At 46.9% G+C, this 23,824-nt stretch overlaps 1 protein-coding gene across 2 annotated transcripts in view; it reads right to left on the reverse strand.

Annotated features, from left to right (window-relative positions):
- Positions 1-2,404: 2,404 nt before the first annotated feature.
- AK5 (adenylate kinase 5) overlaps positions 2,405-23,824 on the reverse strand; it is a 176,572-nt gene continuing 155,152 nt past the window's right edge. For both annotated transcript variants that reach the window (XM_036443709.2, XM_036443708.2), the window contains exons 11-14: positions 20,605-20,768; positions 18,235-18,351; positions 12,065-12,253; positions 2,405-3,720 (exon numbers count right to left, since the gene is read on the reverse strand). In XM_036443709.2, coding sequence (XP_036299602.1) covers positions 3,652-3,720; positions 12,065-12,253; positions 18,235-18,351; positions 20,605-20,768 — 539 coding nt within the window. In that variant the 3' untranslated portion in view covers positions 2,405-3,651. The remainder of the gene's footprint in view (positions 3,721-12,064; positions 12,254-18,234; positions 18,352-20,604; positions 20,769-23,824) is intronic.

Here is a 23,824-nt window from a genome sequence, read left to right on the forward strand (position 1 = left end):
TTCAGCAAAGTTGGGATTAAGATTTGGCATCTCCTGCCTCAGGCAGCATTTATTTCCATGCATGTTTGGTACCTCTTGCTTATTAACCTAAGAGTATGTCTTGTCCATTTCTGAACATAACAATTTACTGAAGTTTGAGGAACAAAAAAAGAGAAAGAAATAGAGAAAACAGTACATTATGTGTAGTAGATAAGCATTTTGTGAAATGTCATGTTTAGTTATAGATATAACATAGCATGCTACGTAAGTTTTTTTTTAGTGTGGATAGCAAAGTTGGAAGACCAGTGTTCTAGGTGCACACAGTTTATGGAGGCATTGTCCTTTTAGGTTATAAAGTACTTGTTTTTATTTCTTTTAAAAAATATTTTTATTGATTTATAGAAAGAGGGAAAGGGGGGTGGGGAGAAAAGACATCAGTGTGAGAGCAGAACATCCATCAACTGCCTCCTGCACTCCCCCTACCAGGGATTGAGCCCGAAACCCGTGCATGTGCCCTCACTGGGAATTGAACACAACCTCTGAGCCGCACTGGCCCGGGCCGTTTTTATTTCTTACTGGGTGAAAAATACGCTTCTGTTTAATGATCCCAGATAAAGTATTACATTTTTTTGTTTGCAGCTCATTCAGTGGGTTTTTTGAGAGTAGTTTTACATTTAGCTCTGGGAGGGCAGAGACCATCCATGTCTGGCTATTCCTTGATCTGGTTCTTAGATTCTCAATAAATATTTTTGATAATGTGATCAATGTTTAAGTGAGCTACATTTTTTCTCTAAGAGGCGCCTCCTGTGCCTGAGCAGTGTGGCACCGGACGAGGCTGGCCTGGGGAGATGGTTACTGGGCTCCGAGGGGACTGAAGAATTGTGTCCTGTTTTACATGGAGGATGTCACCTTGGCGGCTGAGAAGACTTGGGGCCAGTTAGGTATGTATCTTCATCCTCAGCCGTGGTTTTAGACTGATGGAATGGAAGGGGCACCAGCGTGGAATTCCGGGTACTGGTCCCAATTGTGGGAGCGAGGCACTCGGCAACTGTTGCCAGAGAACCACCTTGTATTGAGCACTGGGAACTAGTGAGTAATTTACTTGTATTTTTAAGTTGTTTAATCCTCTTAACACCTCTGTGAGGTTGCTTACTATTATGATCTCTGCTGTTGAAAAAAAGGAAGGTTTCGAGGATTAAATGCCAGCCTTCAAATAATCACTGCTTTGTGTGGGACCGAGGATACAAAGCTTGCTGTCACAGAGCTTATTGGTCTAATGCAGAAAGACCAGCAATAAAAAATATGGTTCCAGGCAGATATAAACGCTGTGAAGGAAAATAATGCTTGAAGAAAAACTGTGGAAGAATGGGGACCTTCCTGACTTTTTAGGTGGACTAGTGAAAAAGCGCCTCAGTGACAGGAAGGCTGGAGCAGAGACCAGGCGGGGCGAGGGAGCTGGCGCTGCAGAGAATGTGGAGGGACAGGCAGGAGGGTGGCAATAAGGGCCCTGCCAGTAGAGCTTGGCCTGTCCAAGCAGGAGCTTGGCAATATCAAGTGGGCTGTGCAGCTCGGGCCCAGCGAGCGAGAGGAGCGTGGTGATGGGCGGGTGCGAGGCCAGGCGCCAGAGCAGGTGAGGCCTGGCACGGCGCCACTGCACAGGAGTCGGGCCATGTTTTCTGCGTACACACAGGCTCCCCTATTAAGCAGAGGTCTCCACCGCCCTTTCCTGCTTTCAAGGCCTATGACTGAGGGTTTGTTCAGGTCAGTGGTGTGTGTGGTAGCTCTGCAGAAGACTCGATTTGCACCTCTAGGTACGCTTCAGGGGCAAAGCCGTGTATCCCACTGGCGGGCAGTCCCCCGCCCTGCTGCCTCCCTCCCTCCCCTCCACAGGCTGCCAGAGCTGTGGTGGGCGTGGACTGAGTTTGCCAACCCGTGGTATGTGTTTAAAGAATGTTCCTACAAAGAGTCATTTTGTGTGTTCTGGCACAACTGATCATTTTCACCCCGTGACTGTCTTTTTCTAATTTGCTCAAATACTCCGTGTGCTCCCCTCTCAAGTGTGTGACAACTTGGGGCAGTAATAAAGTATTTGATAACTGTGAATGGAAGGAACAGGCCCCTCTTTGTGTTAATAGAGGCATAATTGTAACCAAAGAAATTGGGTTTCTTCGTTATCAAACACTGACATTTCTGTTGAAGAAGGACTGCTGGAGCAAAAGGAACTAACGAAAATTACCATGTATCATGAATATACTGAGCGTTCTTTCTGTAATTGCTCAAAACTGATCTATGGCCAAAATTAAAATCATATGAGCATATCATACATCTCAGCTCTTACTGTGTTTGCTGCTAATTCTGTTGAATAAGGCTTCAAATGCTTTCCACTATGACGTGAGTTGCAAATAAATAGAAAAAAAAAGTGTTATCCTGTGTTCCATTTACTTTATTTGTACATTTCCATTAAAAAAAAAAAAGACGACTTTAAAAATACAACTTTGCACTAGAAATGGATTCTTATCGGCACAACCATCGAAGGGGGGGAAAATCATGCAAATTGAAACCAGGGTCTTTTGGTCGTGACTGACGAGAGGAAGGTGCGTTTATTCTGGCAGGCTGCATGAGAAGCTCTGATTCTGGCAACGACAGCACGGCAGAGAACCTACACTTCACTGGTTTGACGCGAGGAAACAGCTTTACATGTGGGTGTGATAAGGTTTGCGAACCCCTCGAAAAGACCCGTGTGAAACGAACAGCATCGAGATCTGTTAGACATCGTGTGCCGACACTCCCCCCCCGCCCACATCAGTCTTATTACTGTCCCTATGATTCTTGTTTGGCAACAGTATCAAGTAAACAGGTGATCATTTAAAATCAAAACTGTAAGTTGGCATTAGTTCAGTGGATGGCAATAATAAACCACCTCGTGCTTTTAAATTTGGTCATTGGTGTGAATGTATAATTGCCAAATGCACCACCAGGTATAGGAGAGGCCAGTTTCCCAGTTATCTTAGCCATTATGACAGTATTCCAGGTAGCCAGTTTCATAAAAATGAGTAGAGACTTGTTATTGGTGACTAGTCTGGGTTTTGCTGTCTTGGAAAATTGTACAGTTTCACATTTTTTAAATGTTTTTCAAATTGAATCAGGTTTCTAATAATTGGCATGTCAACTTAACCTCTCTGGCTCTGAGCTACAGTTACCAGAGGAAGATGCCCCAGCTTGCAAGCCCCCCACTCCTCGTCCCTCCCCCATCCCCCCAGTTAAGGGTCTTCATCAGGCAACTTGGGGGGAGGAAGATACAATGAGGAATTTAGGGGTGCTGATTCCCTATTTGATGAGAAGAGAACCAAATGATCAGACTCTAGCAAGTCCTGAGGACACAACTGACAGACTGGCACTGCACTGCTGTCCATTAATTCTGCTCGGAGGTGCTACCTGTATGACAGGAAGGCGTGCGTGCTGTGAGGACAGACAGCTGTCTGAATTACGAAGAGGCTGGTGATAACAAATACACCATGCATGGTTTCCAGATGCCTCGGATGGGTCAAGCTGGGGCGCAAACAACAATGTCAGGATTGGAAGGGGACACAAAAGGTTTAACCTGAAACATATTGAGGTGTATTTCATATGTTTCTCTGTCTTCACTCCCCTTAACACACATGCATTTTGTCTTCAGAAAATAGAGTCAATCGCTGTGCAGAGTTGAAGAAAAACTTCCTCTGGTGTCCCCTCCGCATTTATCTAGATTTAAAAGGAGAAAAAAAGAACGTCTTAAGGAACAAAGTGAGCATTTCAGCCCTGGCTGGGTAGCTCCGTTGGTTAGAGTGTCCTTCCCATACATCAGGATTATGTGTTTGATCCCTGGTCAGGGCACATAAGAACCAACCAATGAATGTGTAGACAAGTGGAACAACAAACCAATGTCTCTGCCTCAAGTCAATAAAATAAAAGCGAGTAGTTAAAAAACTAGATGCCTAAGTTAAAACATTAATGTGACACCCCTACACACCTATTAAAATAGCCAAAATCCAAAAGAACTGACCAAATGCTGGTGAGGATGTGGAGCAATAGGAACATTCATTCTGTGCTGATGGGCATGCAAAATGATATCCAGCCACTTAAGAAGGCAGTTGGGCAATTTCTTACAAAATTATCTTCTGCTCCCCCCAACCTGATCTTACTGTCCCTATCGTTTTCCTTTTCCCAGATTGTCATTTAATGTGTAGCCTTCGCAGATTGGCTTCTTTCAGCCAGCATTTAAGTTTCCTGCATATCTTCCAGTGGCTTAATAATCTCATTTCTTTTGAGCACTAAATAATATTCTCATCTGGATGTTTGTCCAACTAATGCAGGACATATTGGTTGCATCCAAGCTTTGGCAATTATGAGTAAAGCTCTTACAAACATCCGTAGGCAGGTAAGCTCTTATTCTGATCCAGGAATTGTGCACTCCTTGGCGTTTACCCAAAGGAGCTGGAAACACAGTCACACAAAAACCTCCCTCTCTCTTCCTCTGTAAAAAATCAATAAAGTATATTAAAAAAAAAAAAAAAAAGACTCGTGGGAAGGGAGGAGGGGTAGCAAGCTTGCTTAATACAACTTTTTTGGGCTTCACATCCAGAGGTTCCCATTTGGTAGGTTTGGGCTGGGTCTTCTAAGTGGCACATTTAACAAATCCTCTGGATGATATTGAAGGTCATCTTGGACCACACTTCGAGAAACAATGATTCTTTTTCAACTCTGGTCTACCTTGTTTGGGCAAACTAGTTTCTATTTCACAGCACTAGGGACTTCACTGATTCCAGCGGTAGCATGAATTATCAAAACAAAACATTGGGATACCCCTGAAAATAGACCCAACAAATGTTTATGGAATCACTGTAATAGCCCCAGGCTGGAAAAATTGCAAAAGTCCATTGGCAGTGGATGGATACATGCATTGCGGCATAAACTCCTGCCTTAACGAAGGCAGCAGGAGGGAGAGAAGGCAGCCTCAGGAATGGAAAGGAGGCAGTCACAGACCCTGTGCCTGGATAGTGTGGGGACGGAAGGAGAAAGACTAGAGAGGGACACCCAAGTTTATAAAGTTAAAAAAAAAATGTGTGGCGTGGTCATATAATGCAATACTACAGAAATGGAAAAAAAAACACAAAACCACCACAAACAAAACAACAAAACTAGAGCTACATTTAAAAACATGCATTAGCTGAAACTGGTTTGGCTCAATGGATAAAGTGGACTGAAGGATCCTGGGTTGGTTTCCAGTTAAGGACATGTACATTGGTTGCAGGTACGTCCCCCGTGGGTGTGTGTGTGTGTGTATGGGTGTGTGTGCGTGCGCAGAGGCAGCTGATGAATGTTTCTCTCATCGATGTTTCTAACTATCTCCCTTTCTGTAAAAAATCAATAAAATATATTTAAAAATAAAAACATGCAACAATCAGACAAAGTTGAGGGGGGAAAAAATCTCTAAAGCATATGCATACGGTATGATTCAATTTACGTTACGTTAAAAACAAGCAAAGCTAAGTTATATTGGTGAGGGATCTACACGTAAGTGGTAAAATAATCCAGAGCAAGGGCATGGTTACCAGAAAAGCCAGGATTGTGATGGCTTTTGGGGAAGAGGACGAAGATGTGATCAGGGGGCATGTGGGGGAGCTTCTGGAACTCTTTCTCATGACCTCGGTGGTGACTACACGGAGCCCATTTATTCTTCCTCAAACAGTACATATGACTTGTATGCATTCTTGCAACTATGATATTCCTCTCAATAAGGAAAAAATTAAAATTGAAGCTTAAAAACATTTGCATCTCCCTACCCGCCACAAATGTGTCATTCTCCATCCTTATGGGAAAATCAGAGACCCATCGGCAACTTGTCTCCCTGGCCAGTGGCTCTGCATCTGGAGCCGGGGCTTAGCCTTGTCTGGTGCTTGACCTCGCTTCCCCTTTCCTTCCAACCCACCACCTTTCCCGGGTCCTGTGCTGGGCAGAGAGCTGCGACAGACCCCACAGTCCTGCTCTCCAGGAGCTCCCAGCTCACAGGCAGAGACAAAGCAGGAACGGGGGCTGACAGTATGATGGCTGCAGGCCAGTGGCTGCAGATACAGAAGCACCTTACACAGCTGACCGCGTCCGCCCTCATCGCTGCCCTCGTTTGCCTTCCTCCTGGAGCCCCTCTTCTGACCCTCCATCTGGATCCTCTCCCATAAACACCCAGCAAGTTGGCTTCGAACACAAGCACCTTGTTATTGCCTGAGGGCTGGGAGGCTTTGAGAGGGGACCACGTCCTCCTATTTCCATCCCAAACCACAGCGTGCCTTTTGCGTTGTGGAGTTATTATTTAAAGAAAAGGAAGCTTCTCGTGGCCACTCAGCCAGTCACACGCTGTGGTGTGGGCCTCTGTGGATCCCAAGCGCGAGAGGAGGTTTGAAAGACAAAATCTAATAACCGGGCTCTGCTATCCTCAGTCCCAGGAGGCACAGTGCCCAGGCTACAATACTAGAGGCAGTGAGGCAATGAAACTATAGAGAGGGTGTGTGTGTGTGTGTGTGTGTGTGTGTGTGTGTGTGTGTGCTGGGGAAGGTCTGAAATGGATCTTTATGAGGCAAAGGAGAGTCCAGCTGGACCGAGAGGGACCAACGCCTTCTGTCTCCACTCCAGGTTCCTCTCTTGGTCCTCCACAGCTTACCTGGACAGGCCCTGAACCTCAGTGTGGATTCTCCCTGCTCGTCTAATCCCCACTGGAGGACAACATCTGGCTTTACTATTTTCATATATAACTGCGACTCTAAGGAAAGGGAAGAAACCAACTTCCTAAGTGCTTTCTAAGCTCCAGGAACTATGCTCACTGCTGACAACGTTAGCTCATTTAAAACAGCCGACGGGGTGCTGCTGTTGAACATCCTTGAGCACAGCGCACAGAGAAGAATGTGTGGAAGTGGCATATTGATAGTTTTGTGTGAAGGGGGCTTAAAACTTGAAAACAAGGAGCTTTTCCACAGACAGTAAGTGTTGTTTACAGCAGCCCGTCTCTCCATGTCCTGGCCCCAAAGCTCGCCCGTTCTAAAGGGGCAGAATGTCTGAGGTTTGCAGGTATTGAACTGAACACTAGGGAAGTGGCTTTGCTTCTGACTTTTGTCTGAGAGTGGATATAAAACCCTGCGGTAAGTGATGTCCTGATCGGTCTACAAAAAGGTTTTTTTTAAAAATAGCTAAAAGCACACGAGCAGGGAATAGGATTCAGTTTCCGAGCTTCACTCGGTTTCGGAGGAGGCGCTGCCAGGGGAGCCCAGGCTGAGTCAGAAAGCAGTCACACCGCTTCGGAGTTGCACGTGCTGTCTCTCTTCCTCGTTAGTTCTAGGAATTTGAAACCAAAGAACAGGTGGCTGGCTCACACACTGCCCAGACCTGGTGTTTTTCCTGAATTTCCCCTCCCACTGGTCAGAATGCTGCTTGCGTTTTAGTTTTGCTTTTCCCGTGCTGGCGCCACGGGGCTGAGCTGTCACAGGGCGGTTTATAGGATCGGGGTGCCTCCCGCTTCCTCGCCTCATCGTGTCCCCTGTTAAAGCAGAGCCTCAGACGTTCCCTCACTGTTCGGCACCCAGGCACCAACGTGGACAATCCTTATCGGCATTTTTTTTTTTTTTTTTTTTTTTTAAGTTAGAGTTACGTGAAGCCTGCTCCCTCACCATTTCACATATCCGGTCAGCCTACCTATTTCTCTTCAGTCTCAAGACCATAAAGAGGAGGACCATACGTAGCTTTACTTGAGAGAGTCAGAGGCAAGCTTCCCCAACAATAGGGGGATGGATTATAATCTGCACCTTACGGCTTCTCTGGATAGAGGATTCCCCAAGGACCGGCAGTGTGTCTCGTGAAAAGGTTGCATGGAACTCTCTTTCCTCCTTTCTCCTCTTCTTCCCAAAATTCTGTCTGGAGCTTAAGTTTGGTGACCAGATCTTTACACAGACATGAAAAGTCTACCCGTTCTCACAATGACTGTCCTAAAACTCACCCGATCAGTCATGTTCCTGTTGGAAGTGGTCCCCTCGACTATCTGCATATCTAGTGCGAACTTCCTAAAATGGTCTAGAACCCTGTCATCCAAAACAGCAGCCACAGGGGTTCTGAACCTTTGGAACAGGCGTCTTCAAACTACGGCCCGCAGGCCACATGCGGCCCGCAGAGGAGTCTGATCCGGCCCGCCAGGTTTTTTGGGCAGTGAGCGCAGCCGAGGTGTTACAGTAGGAATTAGTAGTTCATATAGTCCAGCCCCCCAGCTCTCTGAGGGACCGTGATCTGGCCCCCACTTTAAAAAGTTTGAGGACCCCTGCTTTGGAAGGTGGCTAGTGCAGCCAAGGAACAGATTTTTAATGATATGTAAATTAAACTTGATCTAACTCTTAAAGCTGGTATCTATTATTAGCTCAGGAAATTCAAATATATTGTTGGAACTTCAACTTGAGTATGTGAAATTTACCATTCCAACCATAAATTTTATGAAATATAAATACAACTCTAGTATGTTTGATGAAAAATTAGCATCTTAATTGCGATCCATTTAAGTACCAAATTTTGAAGACATATTAAAAAAAGAACATAAAAATATTTCAATGATTTTTATATTGATAACATGTTGAAATGATAATACATAGGCCCTAACCGGTTTGGCTCAGTGGACAGAGCATCGGCCTGTGGACTGAAAAGGTCCCAGGTTCGATTTCGGTCAAGGGCATGTACCTTGGTTGTGGGCACATCCTAGTAGGAGGTGTGCAGGAGGAAGCTGACCGATGTTTCTAACCCTCTATCCCTCTCCCTCCCTCTCTGTAAAAAATCAATAGAAATATACACACATGTTTTAAAAAAAGAAATAATACTTAGAATATATTTGCTTAAATAAAATGCACTGTGAAATTAATTTCATTTGTTTTGTTTCCTTTTTCCTTTTTTTTTTTTTGCTCTTGTTTATGTGACCACTAAAAAGTTTTAAATACCTATGTGGCCCACATTACATTTCTATTGGATAATGCTGCTTGGAAGAGGAAAGAATGAATGGATAGATGGATGGATGGATGGATGGGATTCAAGGCACTTCACGGTCTTGCCTCACCCATGCTGTCTAGCCTAGTCTGTCTCTACTTTAGTTCATCTGCTGGCACCCCCCCTCGCGCTAACATTATTGGGCTCTTTCCCGTGTCAGTCTGTGCCTTTGTGCCCTCTGCATCTGCTATGAACTCGCACTCATCCTTTAGGACCCAGCTCAAATAAACAAACTACCATGCTTACCACCTTCTTGTGGTGCCGTGTCCTGGGCCCCTTTCCTCTTTGAATTCCCACCGTAAGCACCAGGCCTCGGATGTTAGCGGTGTCCCACACCTGTCTGAATACGCCAGGGACCTTGGGGGGAAGCAGCACCAGTTCTCTGCTGGCAGAATCCCTGGCAGCAGCTCCTGGAGAAGCTCTGGCCCTGACATGTCACAAACCACTGGATAGGAAGCCCCCGCAGAGGAGAAAATCAGGAATGTGCAGAGGAGAGCACAAAGGCCTGGCGTCCTCTCCCGCCTGCTGCTCTGGGAGGGGACAGACAAGCCCTGAGCACACCTCATTTCCCGGGACCACAGGGGTGCAAAGACTGCTGCGCCGAATCCAAAGCTCTTTGTGGGGACCTATGACGGCCTGACAGTCAGGAAGGGAGGGAGGGAGGGGTGGAGAGAAGCCCATCGAGCAGAATCACAAAGAAAGAGTTCCCTGAGTCTCAGAGCAGATGGGAGATTGATGCATTTGCTCTGCCAGGGAGCCTCTGGCCAGTTGTTGGGCTTTTCACCCTGACATCTCAATTATTTCTCAATAACAAATCTGCTCACTCTGGCGGGTGGGGAGGGAAGTATTATGGGTGGAGTCTAGTGAATGGCCTGTGACTATCCTGCTGATGTGCTGAGAGAGTTCCAACAGGGACACTGAGGCAAACCCCTCAGCCACCCGCAAACAGTTCTCACCTCCCTGGGCCCACGCCCTGCCCTCCCTGTCTCTAAGCAAGCTGGGGGAGGAAGCTTTAAAAAAAAAATCTCTGCAGCGTCATTGGTGGAGGACAGTCCCGGGCAGAGGTGGCCACAGAGCAGCCTCCTCCGGAGGGCCTCTGGGGTCCCGGGGGCTGGAGCCCACTGCTCTGGAGTCAGGGCTGGAGCGGCTTTAAGTGTTTGCAAAGTGGTCATATGTTACCTCATCACAGGCCCAGCTGCAAGCATCTCCAAAACGCAGGGAAAGCTGCAGAGATGAACCAATGGCACTGGAAACTTCCTTTCCCCTACCTCAGATATCTCCAAGGATCCCAGAGCAGGGATGTATCTGAGAACTCGGTTACCCGTGCACCCATGAGCCTGTCGTTTGTGCATGTGTAGAATTTAGGTTGGAATAATGCAAGAGAAAGAGCACACGGATATTCTCACTATGGAAGTGGCTAACCTCTGAATTCTTTAGGGATTTTCTTATCTATCTAAATCTTCAAAATGGGAGAAATTCCCCCGTGTCTGAATAATTTCTCTGTGTGTTCCAGGCTCACAAAGTGTGGAAATCACTCATCTTGGACAGGCCTTTGCAACCCTCAATTCTTAAGCCCCTGCTCTTCTATAATGCACTTCGAGTTTGCTTGTTTTTAAAGACCCAAATCTTTGTTTGAAATGGCAGCCAGAGGTTGCACAAAGTGCAGCACAGAGGTTTCAGTGTGCACACCAGACCCTATTGGTGGGAGCTGCCTGGAAAGCTTGCAGAGAAACATCCTGAGGCCACATCTGGGCACTGCAGGAGAGGGTGCTTCCCAGAATTTTGTTCCTGGAATACTGTCCCAGCCTCCCAGGGGGCTCCTAGCCTTACCTCCTTGGGATCTGTTCTCTACAGGCGATGGAGTGAACTTTCTAAATGAAAACCCTGGCTATGCCCGTTCCCTTCAGTACTCCCATCATCCACAGGGCGGTGGTCACTCCTACACAAGGTTCATCTTGATGTGTCCTGCTTCCTGCCCAGCGCCTCTCTTGTTCCTCTTTTCCTTGGCACTTTACAGCACAACCATGCCGAGTGCCTGTCCCTCCTGACCTTTTCACCAGGGATCCCCCCAGGTGGGGTGCACTGCTCCCCTCACTTCTTTCCCCACCTCGAGGATCAACTTAGTTGACCTTCCTCAATGTCTTTCCTCTCCCCTTAGAATGGGTTAAAGGGCCCTGGGAAACCACTCAGTTCTTACCTTTACCCCATACTGTGACCACAGGTTTGTCTACATCCCCTACTAAAACGCAGCTCTAGCAGGCAAGAACCATGTCTTATTACCTGTATCCAAACCACTAGGGCAATAGGAGGTACTTGGTACCTGTTTATATTTGTGAAATGGGTGAATGATGGGGGTTGTGTAGTTTCCCCAGATTCATGAAATTAATGGTGACTTAGCATTTGGTTATTGTTCATGAAGTGGACATGACCATTTCCCCTCAGTGTCTTCACTGTTTTACCGAATTACCTGCTCTTCTGGCCTCATATACTGCTTCCTTCAATAACAGCTATTGCAAAAAAACAAAAAACAAAAAAACAACAACAAAAAAACACAACAACAACAACAACAACAAAATGCAGGCAAAGGGGACAAGTGCCAATTATGAACTGTAAAAACTTAGAAATTCAAAGTCGCTGGATCGTAGATCTAGAAAAGACTTTTTTCCTATTCAGCTGAGGTCTAAAAGGCACAATTAATGCCTCATCCATGCCTCCCTCTCTCCCTCCCTCCTTTCATCCCCCTTTCCCTCTCTCTGTTTGCAGCAATTATAAGGGCACCTATGAAAATTCCATGGCCAGATCTCATGGTCCATGTGATGAGAAATATTTAATTTTGATTGACACGAAAGTGAAGAGAGTAAGGGACCCATATTTGGGTCCAACTTGTGCAACTTCATGCAACTCCAGTTCCCCGATCCCTGACTCAAAAATGTCCTGTGTGTGGTTTTCGTTCTCTGTTCTCTTAAAAAAAAGGAAAAAAAAAAAAGCGGGGGGGGGGGGGGAACTGGCTCATCTGGGGGGGGAAAGGGACACGCTTCACCTTCTGTAGCCGTGCCTTCGCCTCGTAGTAGGCGATCACGGGGATGGACGCGCGGTGGTAGGCTTCCAGGCGCTTGGCCACAGTGGCAGAGCTGCTCCTGTCCGGGCTGCTCTGGCTCCTCTGGCGGAGGCGGTTGGTCATGGTGTCCGCGGAGCAGTCCATGCAGATCACCAGGTGCGGGTCTCCAATCTGGGGGTGGGGGAGGCACAGCACAGTCAGAAATTCCATTCTGTGATGTTCTGAAAGGCCTGGGACCCCTAGTTCTTCCCTCTCTTGGCCCCCGGGTTCCTTTCTTGGGCCTAGAACTACAGGGTGGCCGTCTGGGCTCCTCATTTCCAGGCCCGTGTTTTCTTCAGGATGCCTCGGAGCTGCCTGTCGCCCTCAGCCTTTGTCACCTCCCATAGTGCAGGGGTACACAGAATGCACCTGGGGGGTCACCACCTGCTCTCCACACCAAAGGGAGGGGCGTGTGTATGTGTGTGTGTGTGTGTGTGTGGTGTTTCCTTCTCTGACCTACTTCTGTCACCCTCTACCAGTAGTGTTATGTGACTGTATCTGTAGTGTCATGTGACTGTATTAGTGTCATGTGACTGGGTCTGTGGTGTCATGTGACTATGTCTGTGGTCATGTGACTGTGCTGTATCAGTGAGAGTTGGTGCAGCATGATGGTGGGGCACACATTGGCTGGAGTCAGGCTGCTGAAGGCCCCATCCTGCGGTGGTGACTTGTCTCCGAGTTGGTCTTCATCATTCCTTGCCCCTGTGTACTGTAAGCTCGTTCCCCACAGAGACACAGAGCCCACACCTGCTCGAGCCTCAGCCAACCTGTGACTGTCTGACCAGCAGCACTCAGTGGAACCGATGCGGTGTGCTTCTTTCGAAGCATGGTCGTAAGAAATGTTTCAGTTTCTGCCTGGTCACCTACCCTTCAAGAGGGCCATTCTGCCTGCTACACTGTGAGGCAGCCCAAGCCAGGCATGCAGGCAGTGGCCCTCAAGCCCTTGTTGTTTTAGACACTCCGGCCCTGGCTCTGGAGGCGACACTCAGCCTTAGCCGCTATCTGACTGTACACATTTGGCTGAATAAAGGACTCCAAGTGGCAACCAGCCAGCCAAGCTCATCAAACCCCAGGGCCCTATAAGATATTAAAAAAACAAAACAAAAACCCAAACCCAAAACAACAACAAAACAAAACAAACCCCAGGGCCCTATCGGAGAAAGGAACGAATTATATTAAGCTGCCTGACTTCACCACCAACTGAGAGTGTCACTCAACTTCTCTGCGCCCCCAATTTCCTCTTTTGTACCATGAGGAAGATCTCAGGATTGCTGTGTGGATTACATGGAATTCAGTAAGGCGATGTAAGTATGTTGCTTGGCACACAGCACCCCGTACGCAGGAGCTATTATGCTTATTTCCCCTGCGAGGCTACCGTCTAGGGCACATGTGTCAAACACAAGGCCCTCGGGCCAAATCCGTCCCGACAGGCCTTGCAATGTGGCCCGCACTGCGCTGTCATCACTGCACTCCGCTGCGTTCCCATCACAATGACAGTTTATGAATGTTCAGTAAACCATTCGGCCCGCGATTTAGGCTGGATTTTAGATTTTGGCCCCTTCTCTGAATGAGTTCGACACCCCTAGTGTAGGGGTAGGAGTGCTCAGCTCCTGGTCCCAAGTCACATTCACTGGGCAGGTGATTGAAAAATGTCTTAATGAGCTGAAACCGGTTTGGCTCAGTGGTAGAGTGTCAGTCTGCAGACTGAAAGGTCCCGGGTTCGATACCGGTCAAGGGCATGTACGTACCTTGGTTGAGGGCACATCCCCGGTAGGGGGGGTGCAAGAGGCAGCTGGTCGATGTTTCTCTCATCAACATTTCTAGCTCTCTATCCCTCTCTCCTCCTCTCTATAAAAAAAGCAATAAAATATATTTTAAAAATGTCTTAATGAATGAACAATGATGATATTATAAGGTGACCAGATCGTCCCACTTTTGGCGGGACACTCCCGATTTTCAACAATTTTCCCCGCATCTCGCAGCATTTTAAAAAAGTCCTGATTTTTGAAAAGAATCTTTCCAATCTTTCCAAAAATTAGGACCTTTAAAAAAAATGTCACGGGACGCGGGAAAAATTGTGGAAAATCAGGACTGTCCTGCCAAAAGCGGGACGATCTGGTCACCTTATCAGATATGATCAGTAGCAGGAATCTCCCTAGCGCCCCACGCTTCTCTTTTGCTCCTGACAGCTTTGTGTTTGTATTGCCTCTACTACCAACCCCAACCCTGCGTCAAAACAAACGGTCGCTCCCTCCTGATCTCGCAGTGATCAGGCTATGAGGAATACACAAAGCTTTGCCACCCCACTGTAGAAAGTGCCTGGGAGGGATGGTAACAAAGTCAGGGTGGGGAGAACTTTGAGGCAACACACAGAATGGTAAGTTGCTAGTTAAGTGCTGGTCAGACATTTATCTCTCCCATCTGAGGAATTCACTCTGAAGATCAGAGTGGAAAGTTTCCCCAGATCTCGAAGAGTGAAATAAACCCCAGGAATATGTCATTCACCTTTTCTGCTGAATTACCTGGGAAATGAAAATGAGTTATTTGAGCAGCAAAAAAGGCTGGGTGAAGGTTTAGGAGAAAATGACCCTTGTCCACCAGCAGAGGGCGAGCTTGGGAGGCAGCCTAAGGTTCAGCTGTTAAAGGGTTTGGCTACCGGAAGCAATTTCTGGTTGGGGCTGCCTGAGAAGAGCAGGCGATTTTCCCAATTAGGGCGGGGTTCAGGCCACTCCTGGGGGGCAGAAAAGGTGATGCAGGGACACATTCAGATACAAACAGAAATCATGTGTATCTGAGCAGGAGCTGGCAGTAAATGACCCCCTGGACCAAAATAAGCATAGAAGGCAGAGGTAGATTTTTTTTTTTTTTAAATTCAATTAATTTTATTTTTTTCTATCACCATTTATCCCCCCTATACACTCTTCCCCCTCCACCCCCCTAACCCCTCAAGGTAGATTTGTTTTCCACATGGATTCTCAAATTGTGGTCCTTAGACCAGCAATACATTCATCCCTTTGAACAGCAAAAGCTGCTGATGGTCACTTGGGGTTTAGAATCAGCTAGAGGCCCCACCCATGCGTTTAGCCTAGGCCATGTGCTCCGGAAGAGGTAACGGTCTCTGCACCAAGGGGAGGCGCGTGGGGGAGAGGGAGTGAAGGGGGACGGGCTCCTGGCTAACAATAAAGTAGGATGTCCATTTCCCGCTGGCTCTCACATTATATCCCCTTGGGCAACCTCACGAGAGGAGGGGCATCTGGGTCGTTTCAGCGTTCCTAAACCCACAACCCTACTAATGATTCCACCCCATTGCCACCATTACCCCACAACCCAGCTCAAAGTTCTCAGAAAAACCAGAAGTCAGATGAATAGAACAGAAAATCTCTAGTGGAAAGTCCCAAGGGGTCCTCAAGGCTCCCCAAATTCCAAACAACTACCACCTATCTGCAAGAACATCCCGTGGCCACACTCCACCTTTTTCTTTCTTTATTCCCCCCATCCCCCAACCCCCCGCCAAAAGCTCATTCTGAAGGTTAGAACACATTTATACACAGAATCACTGATTCTGGTGATGGAAAATGTGGTGAGATAGTTAAGAGTATCAGGCTGGGGGGGCAGTCATATCATCACCCACACATTCTGACAAGTGATCTGCGTAATCAGGCTCAGAGCAGAACTTCAGCTCAGAGGCTCCTGGGAGGGAAAAGCCAAGCACAAGTGATAACATGTACTTAGTTTGGCTGTTGTTGAGTAAAACGTTGACTTAATGCAGGGAAGTTTTTCAGTTCCACATTAGGGAGCCAGGCTAAGAACTCCCCTCCTCAACAGGAGAATCTCCACAGTGGGGATAATAATGTCTCCTGAATAGGATTGTAAAGGCTCATAACACGCCATGTGTATAGCATCTAGTTCAGCGCTCACAAAATGACAGCTACGATTCTGTTAGTTATGTTTTCTATGTGATTTTAACTATAGGAAAACATAACAAGGACTGGAAGAACATTTATCAAAGAACAGGTGTTAACTCTGGGTGACAGGCTACCCTTTGCTTTATACTCCTCTGTATTGCCTCACATCTGTATAACTTTTATTTCAACAGTCACAAAACCACAAATAATTTTGAAAATAAAACTATAACCACTTATATTGAAAATAAAACTGCAACCACATATGCAGCCTTATAAATGTGTAAGGCTCTTCTGAAGAATCCTACCCAATTGTCCCAACAAGCAATGAGGTGTCTCTTTTCAATCTACATTTTATAGAAGAGAAACTGAGCTCTTGCCAGTGAGTTAGAAAGCCGGGCTCTGGATAACGTCCTGTGAACCCCAAAGTCACTGTAACCAGGGGTTCTTGACTGGGGTGGGAAATGGGGATGATGGTTAGAAACCCCAGCTCCTCCTTCATATTCTCTCTCTCTCTCTCTCTCTCTCACACACACACACACACACACACACACACACACACACACACACCCCTGCTGACACCCTGCCTCCCCTAACAGACCCTGTTAGATACAGAAGGCACTGATCAATCCAATGGAGGGAAAAACCAGCCTTGGGAACGGAAAATAGGAAGACACCAGACAGATCACACACAGACTTAGCCCTACACTGTGGACATAGCTGGGGTTTTGCCTTTGGCCTTTAAGGATGTCATGTGCAGCAGCCAAGCAAATCCTCAAAGGATCTTACACCTCTGAGAACTCAGTCAGTTACAGGCATGCAAAAGTGTCAGCCTAACGAACGGACTGAACTGGATTTCTTTTCGGCAACAGATGGCCCCATGCGCCAGGCACATCCATCTCTGACACGGAAAGGCTGGTGCGCTGCCCGGAGTCCGGTCAAAACCGATCACAGGCCTGGAGGGGCTTCACACGTAGTTGCAGGCTTGATGGGTGTACAAGAACCATTCACTGGGCTCTCAACCATGCTGATTGCTCCACATTTCTGGGGGAAAGCAGATGTCTGTACTTGTCTTTGCCAAGTTTCAAATAAATCACCTGCCTGTAATTTGGAGGGGGTCCCTGCAGGGCATGAATCAATAACAGCTCATTCTGTGGGTGTAGCATCTTTGTTGTTCTGGTCAAGCTTAAAGGTTGTATGTGTGCTTTTGCACACAAGTCCAATTGATATTAGAATCTTCTACTAGTAAATGCACTGCACCCAGGGACAAATTTATACCATGCTGGATCTTTGCAAACTCCTCCCAGCAGAGTGTAAAAAACCGTTTTGATAGAAGGTTCAGTAATGAGAGGGCACACCTGTACATTTTTTGAAATGGCAAATATTTGAACCTGCCTGTCCATTCCCCTGTCTTCTTCTAAGTAGGGGTGTCGAACTCAATCAGAGAAGGGGCCAAAATCTAAAATCCAGCCTAAATCGCGGTCCAAATGGTTTACTGAACAGTCATAAACTGTCATTGTGATGGAAACACAGCAGAGTGCGGGCCACATTGCAAGGCCTGGCGGGACGGATTTGGCCCGCGGGCCTTGTGTTTGACACATGTGTTCTAAGGGCATTCCTATTTTTCCTCAGGCCATTCCCTTCCCTCTCTCAGTATGTGTGGTATCCATTCTCCCTCCTCCCTCCAGTCTCCGCCCTGGTCCTCCAGGCGGATCGGGATATTCTTGGGAATCCCATCCGCGGCCCTCCCATCTTCCCCCTGGCCGCAGTGAGTGGGTCAGTGACGGGCCCGTGACCTAATAACCCAGGATAACGAAACACAACCCGGTGCTTCTGCTGGACCCTTTGGCAAACGGAAACCCCTTTCTGCGGTGAGGCCACTTAGGCGGTGGGAGAGAAGCCTGGAACAGGAAGAAAATGAGGCCAACACAAAGGAAGGAGTGGGGAGAAGTCCGATGATGATAGATAAGCTAATCGGATATGTAGATCCAATCAAGCGTGAGCCACTCCTGGACGGTTTAGCTACTAGAGCTGATAACTCCGTCCCTGCCACCCCTTCTTCCTTTTTTTGCTACTTTATGTGAGCTCCTGCCATTTGTAACGGAAAGTTTTGATTCGTGTCACTGGGAAGGCAAGAGACTTTGAATTTATCTCCCAACCTCAGCGACACCCCACGTGTCTCTCCCGAGATAATCTTAAGAGGACGCTTACCCTGCGCCCAAACTCTTCGCCTTGCTTCACCTCCCGGGGGTAGCCGTCGATCAGGAAGCCGGTGGTGTGGTGGAGGCTGGCCGCCATGGCCTCCCGCAGCAGCTCCAGGAGGATGCCCTGCAGCAGAGGGACCGGAGGGACCGGGTCAGGCCTGAGCTCCTCCCCAAGCATCACCTGCCAGGGTCCGGGGCTCCCCGCCCAGCCCAGCCCCCAGCCTGGCCAAGAGGGAGGGGGGTTCAGATGCTGGTTTTCATCAATTCCAATTCTCCTGCTCTCCCTGATACCCATCTTAATGTCTTTGAAACTGGTTTCTTACAGGCAGTGCTGGGCATACTTTAATTGTTAGTGTTTTATTTTTATTTTTTCTTACTGGTATATTTTTGCTGGTTATCTTTTACGGGGGGTATTTTACGATAATGGCATCTTAGATTAGATAAAATACAGTGGCCACAGTTCACATGGCAGCACCCCGTACGTTAGGCAGCAAGGCAGTTTAAAACTAGGTGAAACATGCTGTTGATTTTTTCCAGCAAATGTAGTACAAGGTTTGACATCCAGTAACTTGAGAAGATTTTCAATAGCTACGAAGTAGCATTGTCTAGCAACATCACGCTCTCTGTTAAAAAACTTAGATCGGAACCTTGCTTGAGGCAAATAAAGGAGGAGAGATGTCTGGGAGCGTGGGAATGGATGCAGGAGGGATGCCCCCAGCCTGCTCCCCGGCTCCCATGGCTTTGGGAAGGGTCTCGGAGAATGCAGGCATCACAGACACTATCCCTAGATCATAGCCAATTAACTCCTTGGGAAGGTTACATTCTAGCGAGGCAGACAGATAATAGATGAACAAATAAATAAGTAATAGTCAGCTAGAGAGAACCACCGGGGACTAAGTTAAAACGGGCTAAAAGATACAGGGTGGTAAGGGGGCCTCTTTGATGAATTGCCACACTGAGTTCGGGATCTGGGTGAAGAAGTAAAGGAGCATCTACGTGCCCATGTGAGGGAAGAGCACACAGGCTGAGGACGGAGCATGTGCAAAGGAACACCTGGCCTGTGGGAGGGGCAATGAGGAGGACAGTGGCTGCTGGGCGTGAGCACGGTCAGTGGTGGGAATAGAGCCACAGGAAGAACTCTGGATTTTATGTAAATGTGGCGGGGAGCCACCAGAAGGTGCTGGGGAAGGGAATAATACCTGATAAACACTTTCAAGAAATCCTTCTGCTTGTTGTAAAAAGAGTAAACTGTATGGTGGAATGGCCCACAAGGAAGCCACCTAAGGGGCAGTTGCAGGGGTTTGCTGTCTTCCTGTCTTTCTGGCAGTGCAGCTGGCCAAGGCGGAGCACAAAGCTCCGTTAGCTAACAGGGACTGCATGGCATGAGCCCAGGTACAGACCCTGGGACTTAGTGTGGGAGGAATGACTATTTTTTAAAAAGTATATTTTATTGATTTTTTTTTTACAGAGAGGAGGGGAGAGAGATAGAGAGCTAGAAACATCAATGAAAGGGAAACACTGATCAGCTGCCTCCTGCACACCCGCCACTGAGGACGTGCCTGCAACCAAGTTACATGCCCTTGACCAGAACCAAACCTGGGACCTTTCAGTCCGCAGGCTGACGCTCTATCCACTGAGCCAAACTGGTTTCGGCAGGAATGACTATTTTTTGACACCCGTGGCATCCAGCTTCTCAGAAATGGATGGCGACTTGAAAAAACATATAAACAAGGATACATAAGAAAGATACATACTAGTATTCTTATTCTACCCAAGGAAGATAACCAAATTTCAAGATAATGCTATCCTACCTCTCAAAATAATGTAAAGTTTATTTTCTCTTTTACGTGGGGTTGTATTCTGGGCCTTGCTGTACAATGTTTCATCTCTGCTTTAAATATTTCAGTTCTAGCCAAAACCGGTTTGGCTCAGTGGATAGAGCATCAGCCTGCGGACTGAAAGGTCCCGGGTTTGATTCCAGTCAAGGGCATGTACCTTGGTTGCGGGCACATCCCCAGTAGGGGGTGTGCAAGAGGCAGTCAATCGATGTTCTCTCTCATCGATGTTTCTAACTCTCTATTCCTCTCTCTCTTCCTCTCTGTAAAAAATCAATAAAACATATTAAAAAAAATTTTTCAGTTCTAAAGTGGGGCCAGTTTGGGGGGAAAGATAAGATAGGTTAATATTGAAGGAGCTGGCAGGGCAACAGGCAGAAGGACCTGGGCCTGGACAGCGTGGGTCTCCTGCCTGCCTCTGACACCCCACAGAGAGAAATCGAATACAGCTCTTGTCCTTTTGGGCTCCTCGGTTCCAGCAGCTTAGACTAAACGCAACACTCCATAGCATCCCCCCAGCCTGGGAGGCAGCCGCTGCTTACGGGGGGCACCAGGTCTCCCCGTTCCATGGTGTCTCTGATCAGTCTGCTTCTCTCCGAGTCCGACGACAGCTCGCGACGCAGGAGCTCGCCCGTCGAGAAGTGTGTGAACCCGTATTTTTCCACCAGCTTTTCACACTGCGTGCCTTTGCCAGAGCCCGGGCCGCCTGGAAAGAAGTCACGCATCAGACATGCATCCCACGTTTGGTGCTTCGTGTTTTTTTTTTAAAAGATTTTTTTTTTAAATTGATATTTTGAGAGAAGAGAAAGGAAAGGGAGAGGGAGAAGGAGGGGAAGAAGAAGGGAGAGAGAGAGAGGAACATGGATGTGACAGTGACACATTGACTTGGTTGCCTCCTGCACACCCCCTCCCCGGGATCGAGCCCGAAACCCGAATGGAATGGGAAAGCTTTCCGTGCACAGGAGGGCACCCAAGCATCGGAGCCACACGGGCCAGGGTTCCTTTGGACTGTGTTCGCCGTGGCGGACAGGCCTCAGGGCTCCATTCACCGGGCACACACTGAGCACTTACCACTTGTCAGGGGCTGTGCTGGGTGATGGGCTACATGGAGAATGGGCTACAGTCCTCGCCCTCAGAGGGCTCACCGCCCAGGGAGGGCGCAGGCCTCACAGACAAACCACAAGCAGGGGCTGCCGGCGGTCTGGTGGGGAGGAGCTCAGGCTGGTGTCTGAGAGGAGAGGCGTGGGGTGCCCTTTGGGTAGAGATGCAAGCCAGACAAGTTTCCTGGGGAACCGGCCTGCTCCTGGGAAACCATGGCCTCAGTGTCTAATAAAGAGAGATGCTCCACAAACACCAGCTCTTCATTTAAAAATAAATTGCTCTCCTTTTTCAATCGCCAATTTACAGAAGACTTATAAGCAGAGCACAGAAACATTTCTGAAACATCGGAGCATACGTTGCCCACCTGATGCCTCCCACTCTGGGGCCCTTGGTGTCATTTCTTTAGAAAAAGGAGCTGAGCACAGGCTTCTGCAGAACTGCCCCCTCAGACCCACTAAAATGTCAGCACAAGCATCTCAGTTGCCCCAAGGGTGTCTTTGGAAGCCAATGGGTCAAGTTCTAAATCTGGCGTTGCCTTTAGTTGTCATGTCTTCCTGGTGTCCTACAGGGTAGAACAGTTCCTTTGTGTTTCCTCAATACTTTAAAAAATAATTTAAAAAAATATATTGATTTCAGAGAGGAAAGGAGAGGGAGAGAGAAACATCAATAATGAGAGAGAATCATTGATTGGCTGCCTCCTTCATGCCCCCCACAGGGATCACCATCATCCTGGGCATGTGCCCTGGGGATTGAACTGTGACCTCCTGGTTCATAGATTGACACTCAACAACGGAGCTATGCGGCTGGGCTCCTGAACACTTTTAAAAAAATTAAATGTATTGGGGTGACATTGGTCAACATGAACATACATGTTTCTGGTGGGGGTTTCTATGTTATAAGATCTGTACATTGCACCATGTGCTTACTACCCAAAGTCAACTCTCCTGTCACTATAAATCATTGACACATTGAAGATTCCTATAAAGTTACTTTGCAAGGTCCCTCAATGTGATTTTCTGCTGTTTTCTAGTTATTGTTATTAATTCTGGGTATCTGCCATGTTCCTTTGATGAGCATTACACATTTCATTTGTTCCCTTACCCTCCCTTCCCAATGGCAACTAGTTGCTAAGTTGTAGGATTTTACATCTGAAAGTAATAACAGCTAAACGTGGCCAAAAGCTTACTGTGCCAGTCACTGCTCTAAGCATTTTACCAGGTGTACCAGTTAATAATGCGGATTTTTTTCAATAGATGGAATTACACATATACTGATATATGTGTGTTTTGATATGTATGCTATTTTATTGTATTGACAGCAAGCTTCAAAACTTCATATGTTAAACTTGCTGAAGGTGTTAACATCATAGATATCTTTATGCTTAAAAAATGTCGAATTTTGTGCCAAAAAAAAAAAAAAAAGAGCATTTGTGGGAAGTTTTGATTCATTATTTTGAAGAAAAAGTTATCGTATCCTTTGGGAAGCTTATGGTGAACATGCTCCATCTTAAAATACTTGTGAACATTGGTTTAAATGCTTTAAAAGTGATGATTTTGAAAGACAAAGAACATCCAGGTCAACCAAAAAAGTTTGAAGACCAACAATTACAAGTATTATTGGATGAAGATCCATGTCAAACTCACAAACAACTTGCAGAAAGATTAAATATTGCTCAGCAAACAATTTCCAATAGTTTACAAGCAAAGGGAAAGATTTTAAAGGAAGGAAAATGGGTGCCACATCAACTGAAAAGTCATCGGTAAAGTGCTGCTTCAATGGTATGAAAGAAAGTCTTTTTTTGCATCGAATTGTGACTGGTGATGAAAAGTGGATTTATTTTGAGAATCCCAAACACACAAAATCATGGGTTGATCCAGGTCAACCATCAACATCAACTCAAGGCCAAATTGCTTCAGGAAGAAGACAATGCTCTGTGTTTGGTGGGATCAGGAAGGTGTGGTGAATTATGAGCTTCTAAATCCAGGTGAAATGATTAATACTGATTACTACCGACAACAAATAATCAATTTGACCCATGCTTTGATTGTAAAAAGACCAGAATGGGTTAGAAGACATGACAAAGTAATTTTGCTTCATGATAATGCACCATTACACACTTCAAAATCAGTTAAAGACACGTTAAAAGATCTTGCCTGGAAAGTATTAACCTACCCGCTGTATTCACCAGGCCTTCAGATTACCACTTGGCACACACATTTTCTGAGCAACACTTCAAAATGAAGAAGTGGAAAATTGGGTCTCTGAATAGTTTGCCTCAAAACAAGAAAAGTTCTATTGGGACAGTATTAACACAAATTACCTGAAAGACGGGGGAAATGTGTAGCTAGAGATGGACATTACTTTAAATATAGCACTTTCGATGTTTCTCTTGAAATTACCATGTTTTCTTTCATTACAAAATCCACATTATTAACCAGTATACCTGGTATGTGCATCGATTTGAAACAGCCTTAGGAATCAGGCACTGTTATTATCCCCATTTTACAGATGGGGAAGCAGACATAGCGAAGGTAACTCCACTGTCCCAGGCCGCTAAGTAGCAGGTCTGGGGCTGAAGCCTGGCTCTGTCTCTCTGGGGCGCTCCTCCGCTCTTGCCCGCTGTAAGCTCAGGTGCTCAGGCTCACAGCAGTATCCGCCTCT

Source organism: Pipistrellus kuhlii, unplaced genomic scaffold, assembly GCF_014108245.1.
Source record: "Pipistrellus kuhlii isolate mPipKuh1 unplaced genomic scaffold, mPipKuh1.p scaffold_m20_p_2, whole genome shotgun sequence".
Classification (NCBI taxonomy): domain Eukaryota; kingdom Metazoa; phylum Chordata; class Mammalia; order Chiroptera; family Vespertilionidae; genus Pipistrellus; species Pipistrellus kuhlii.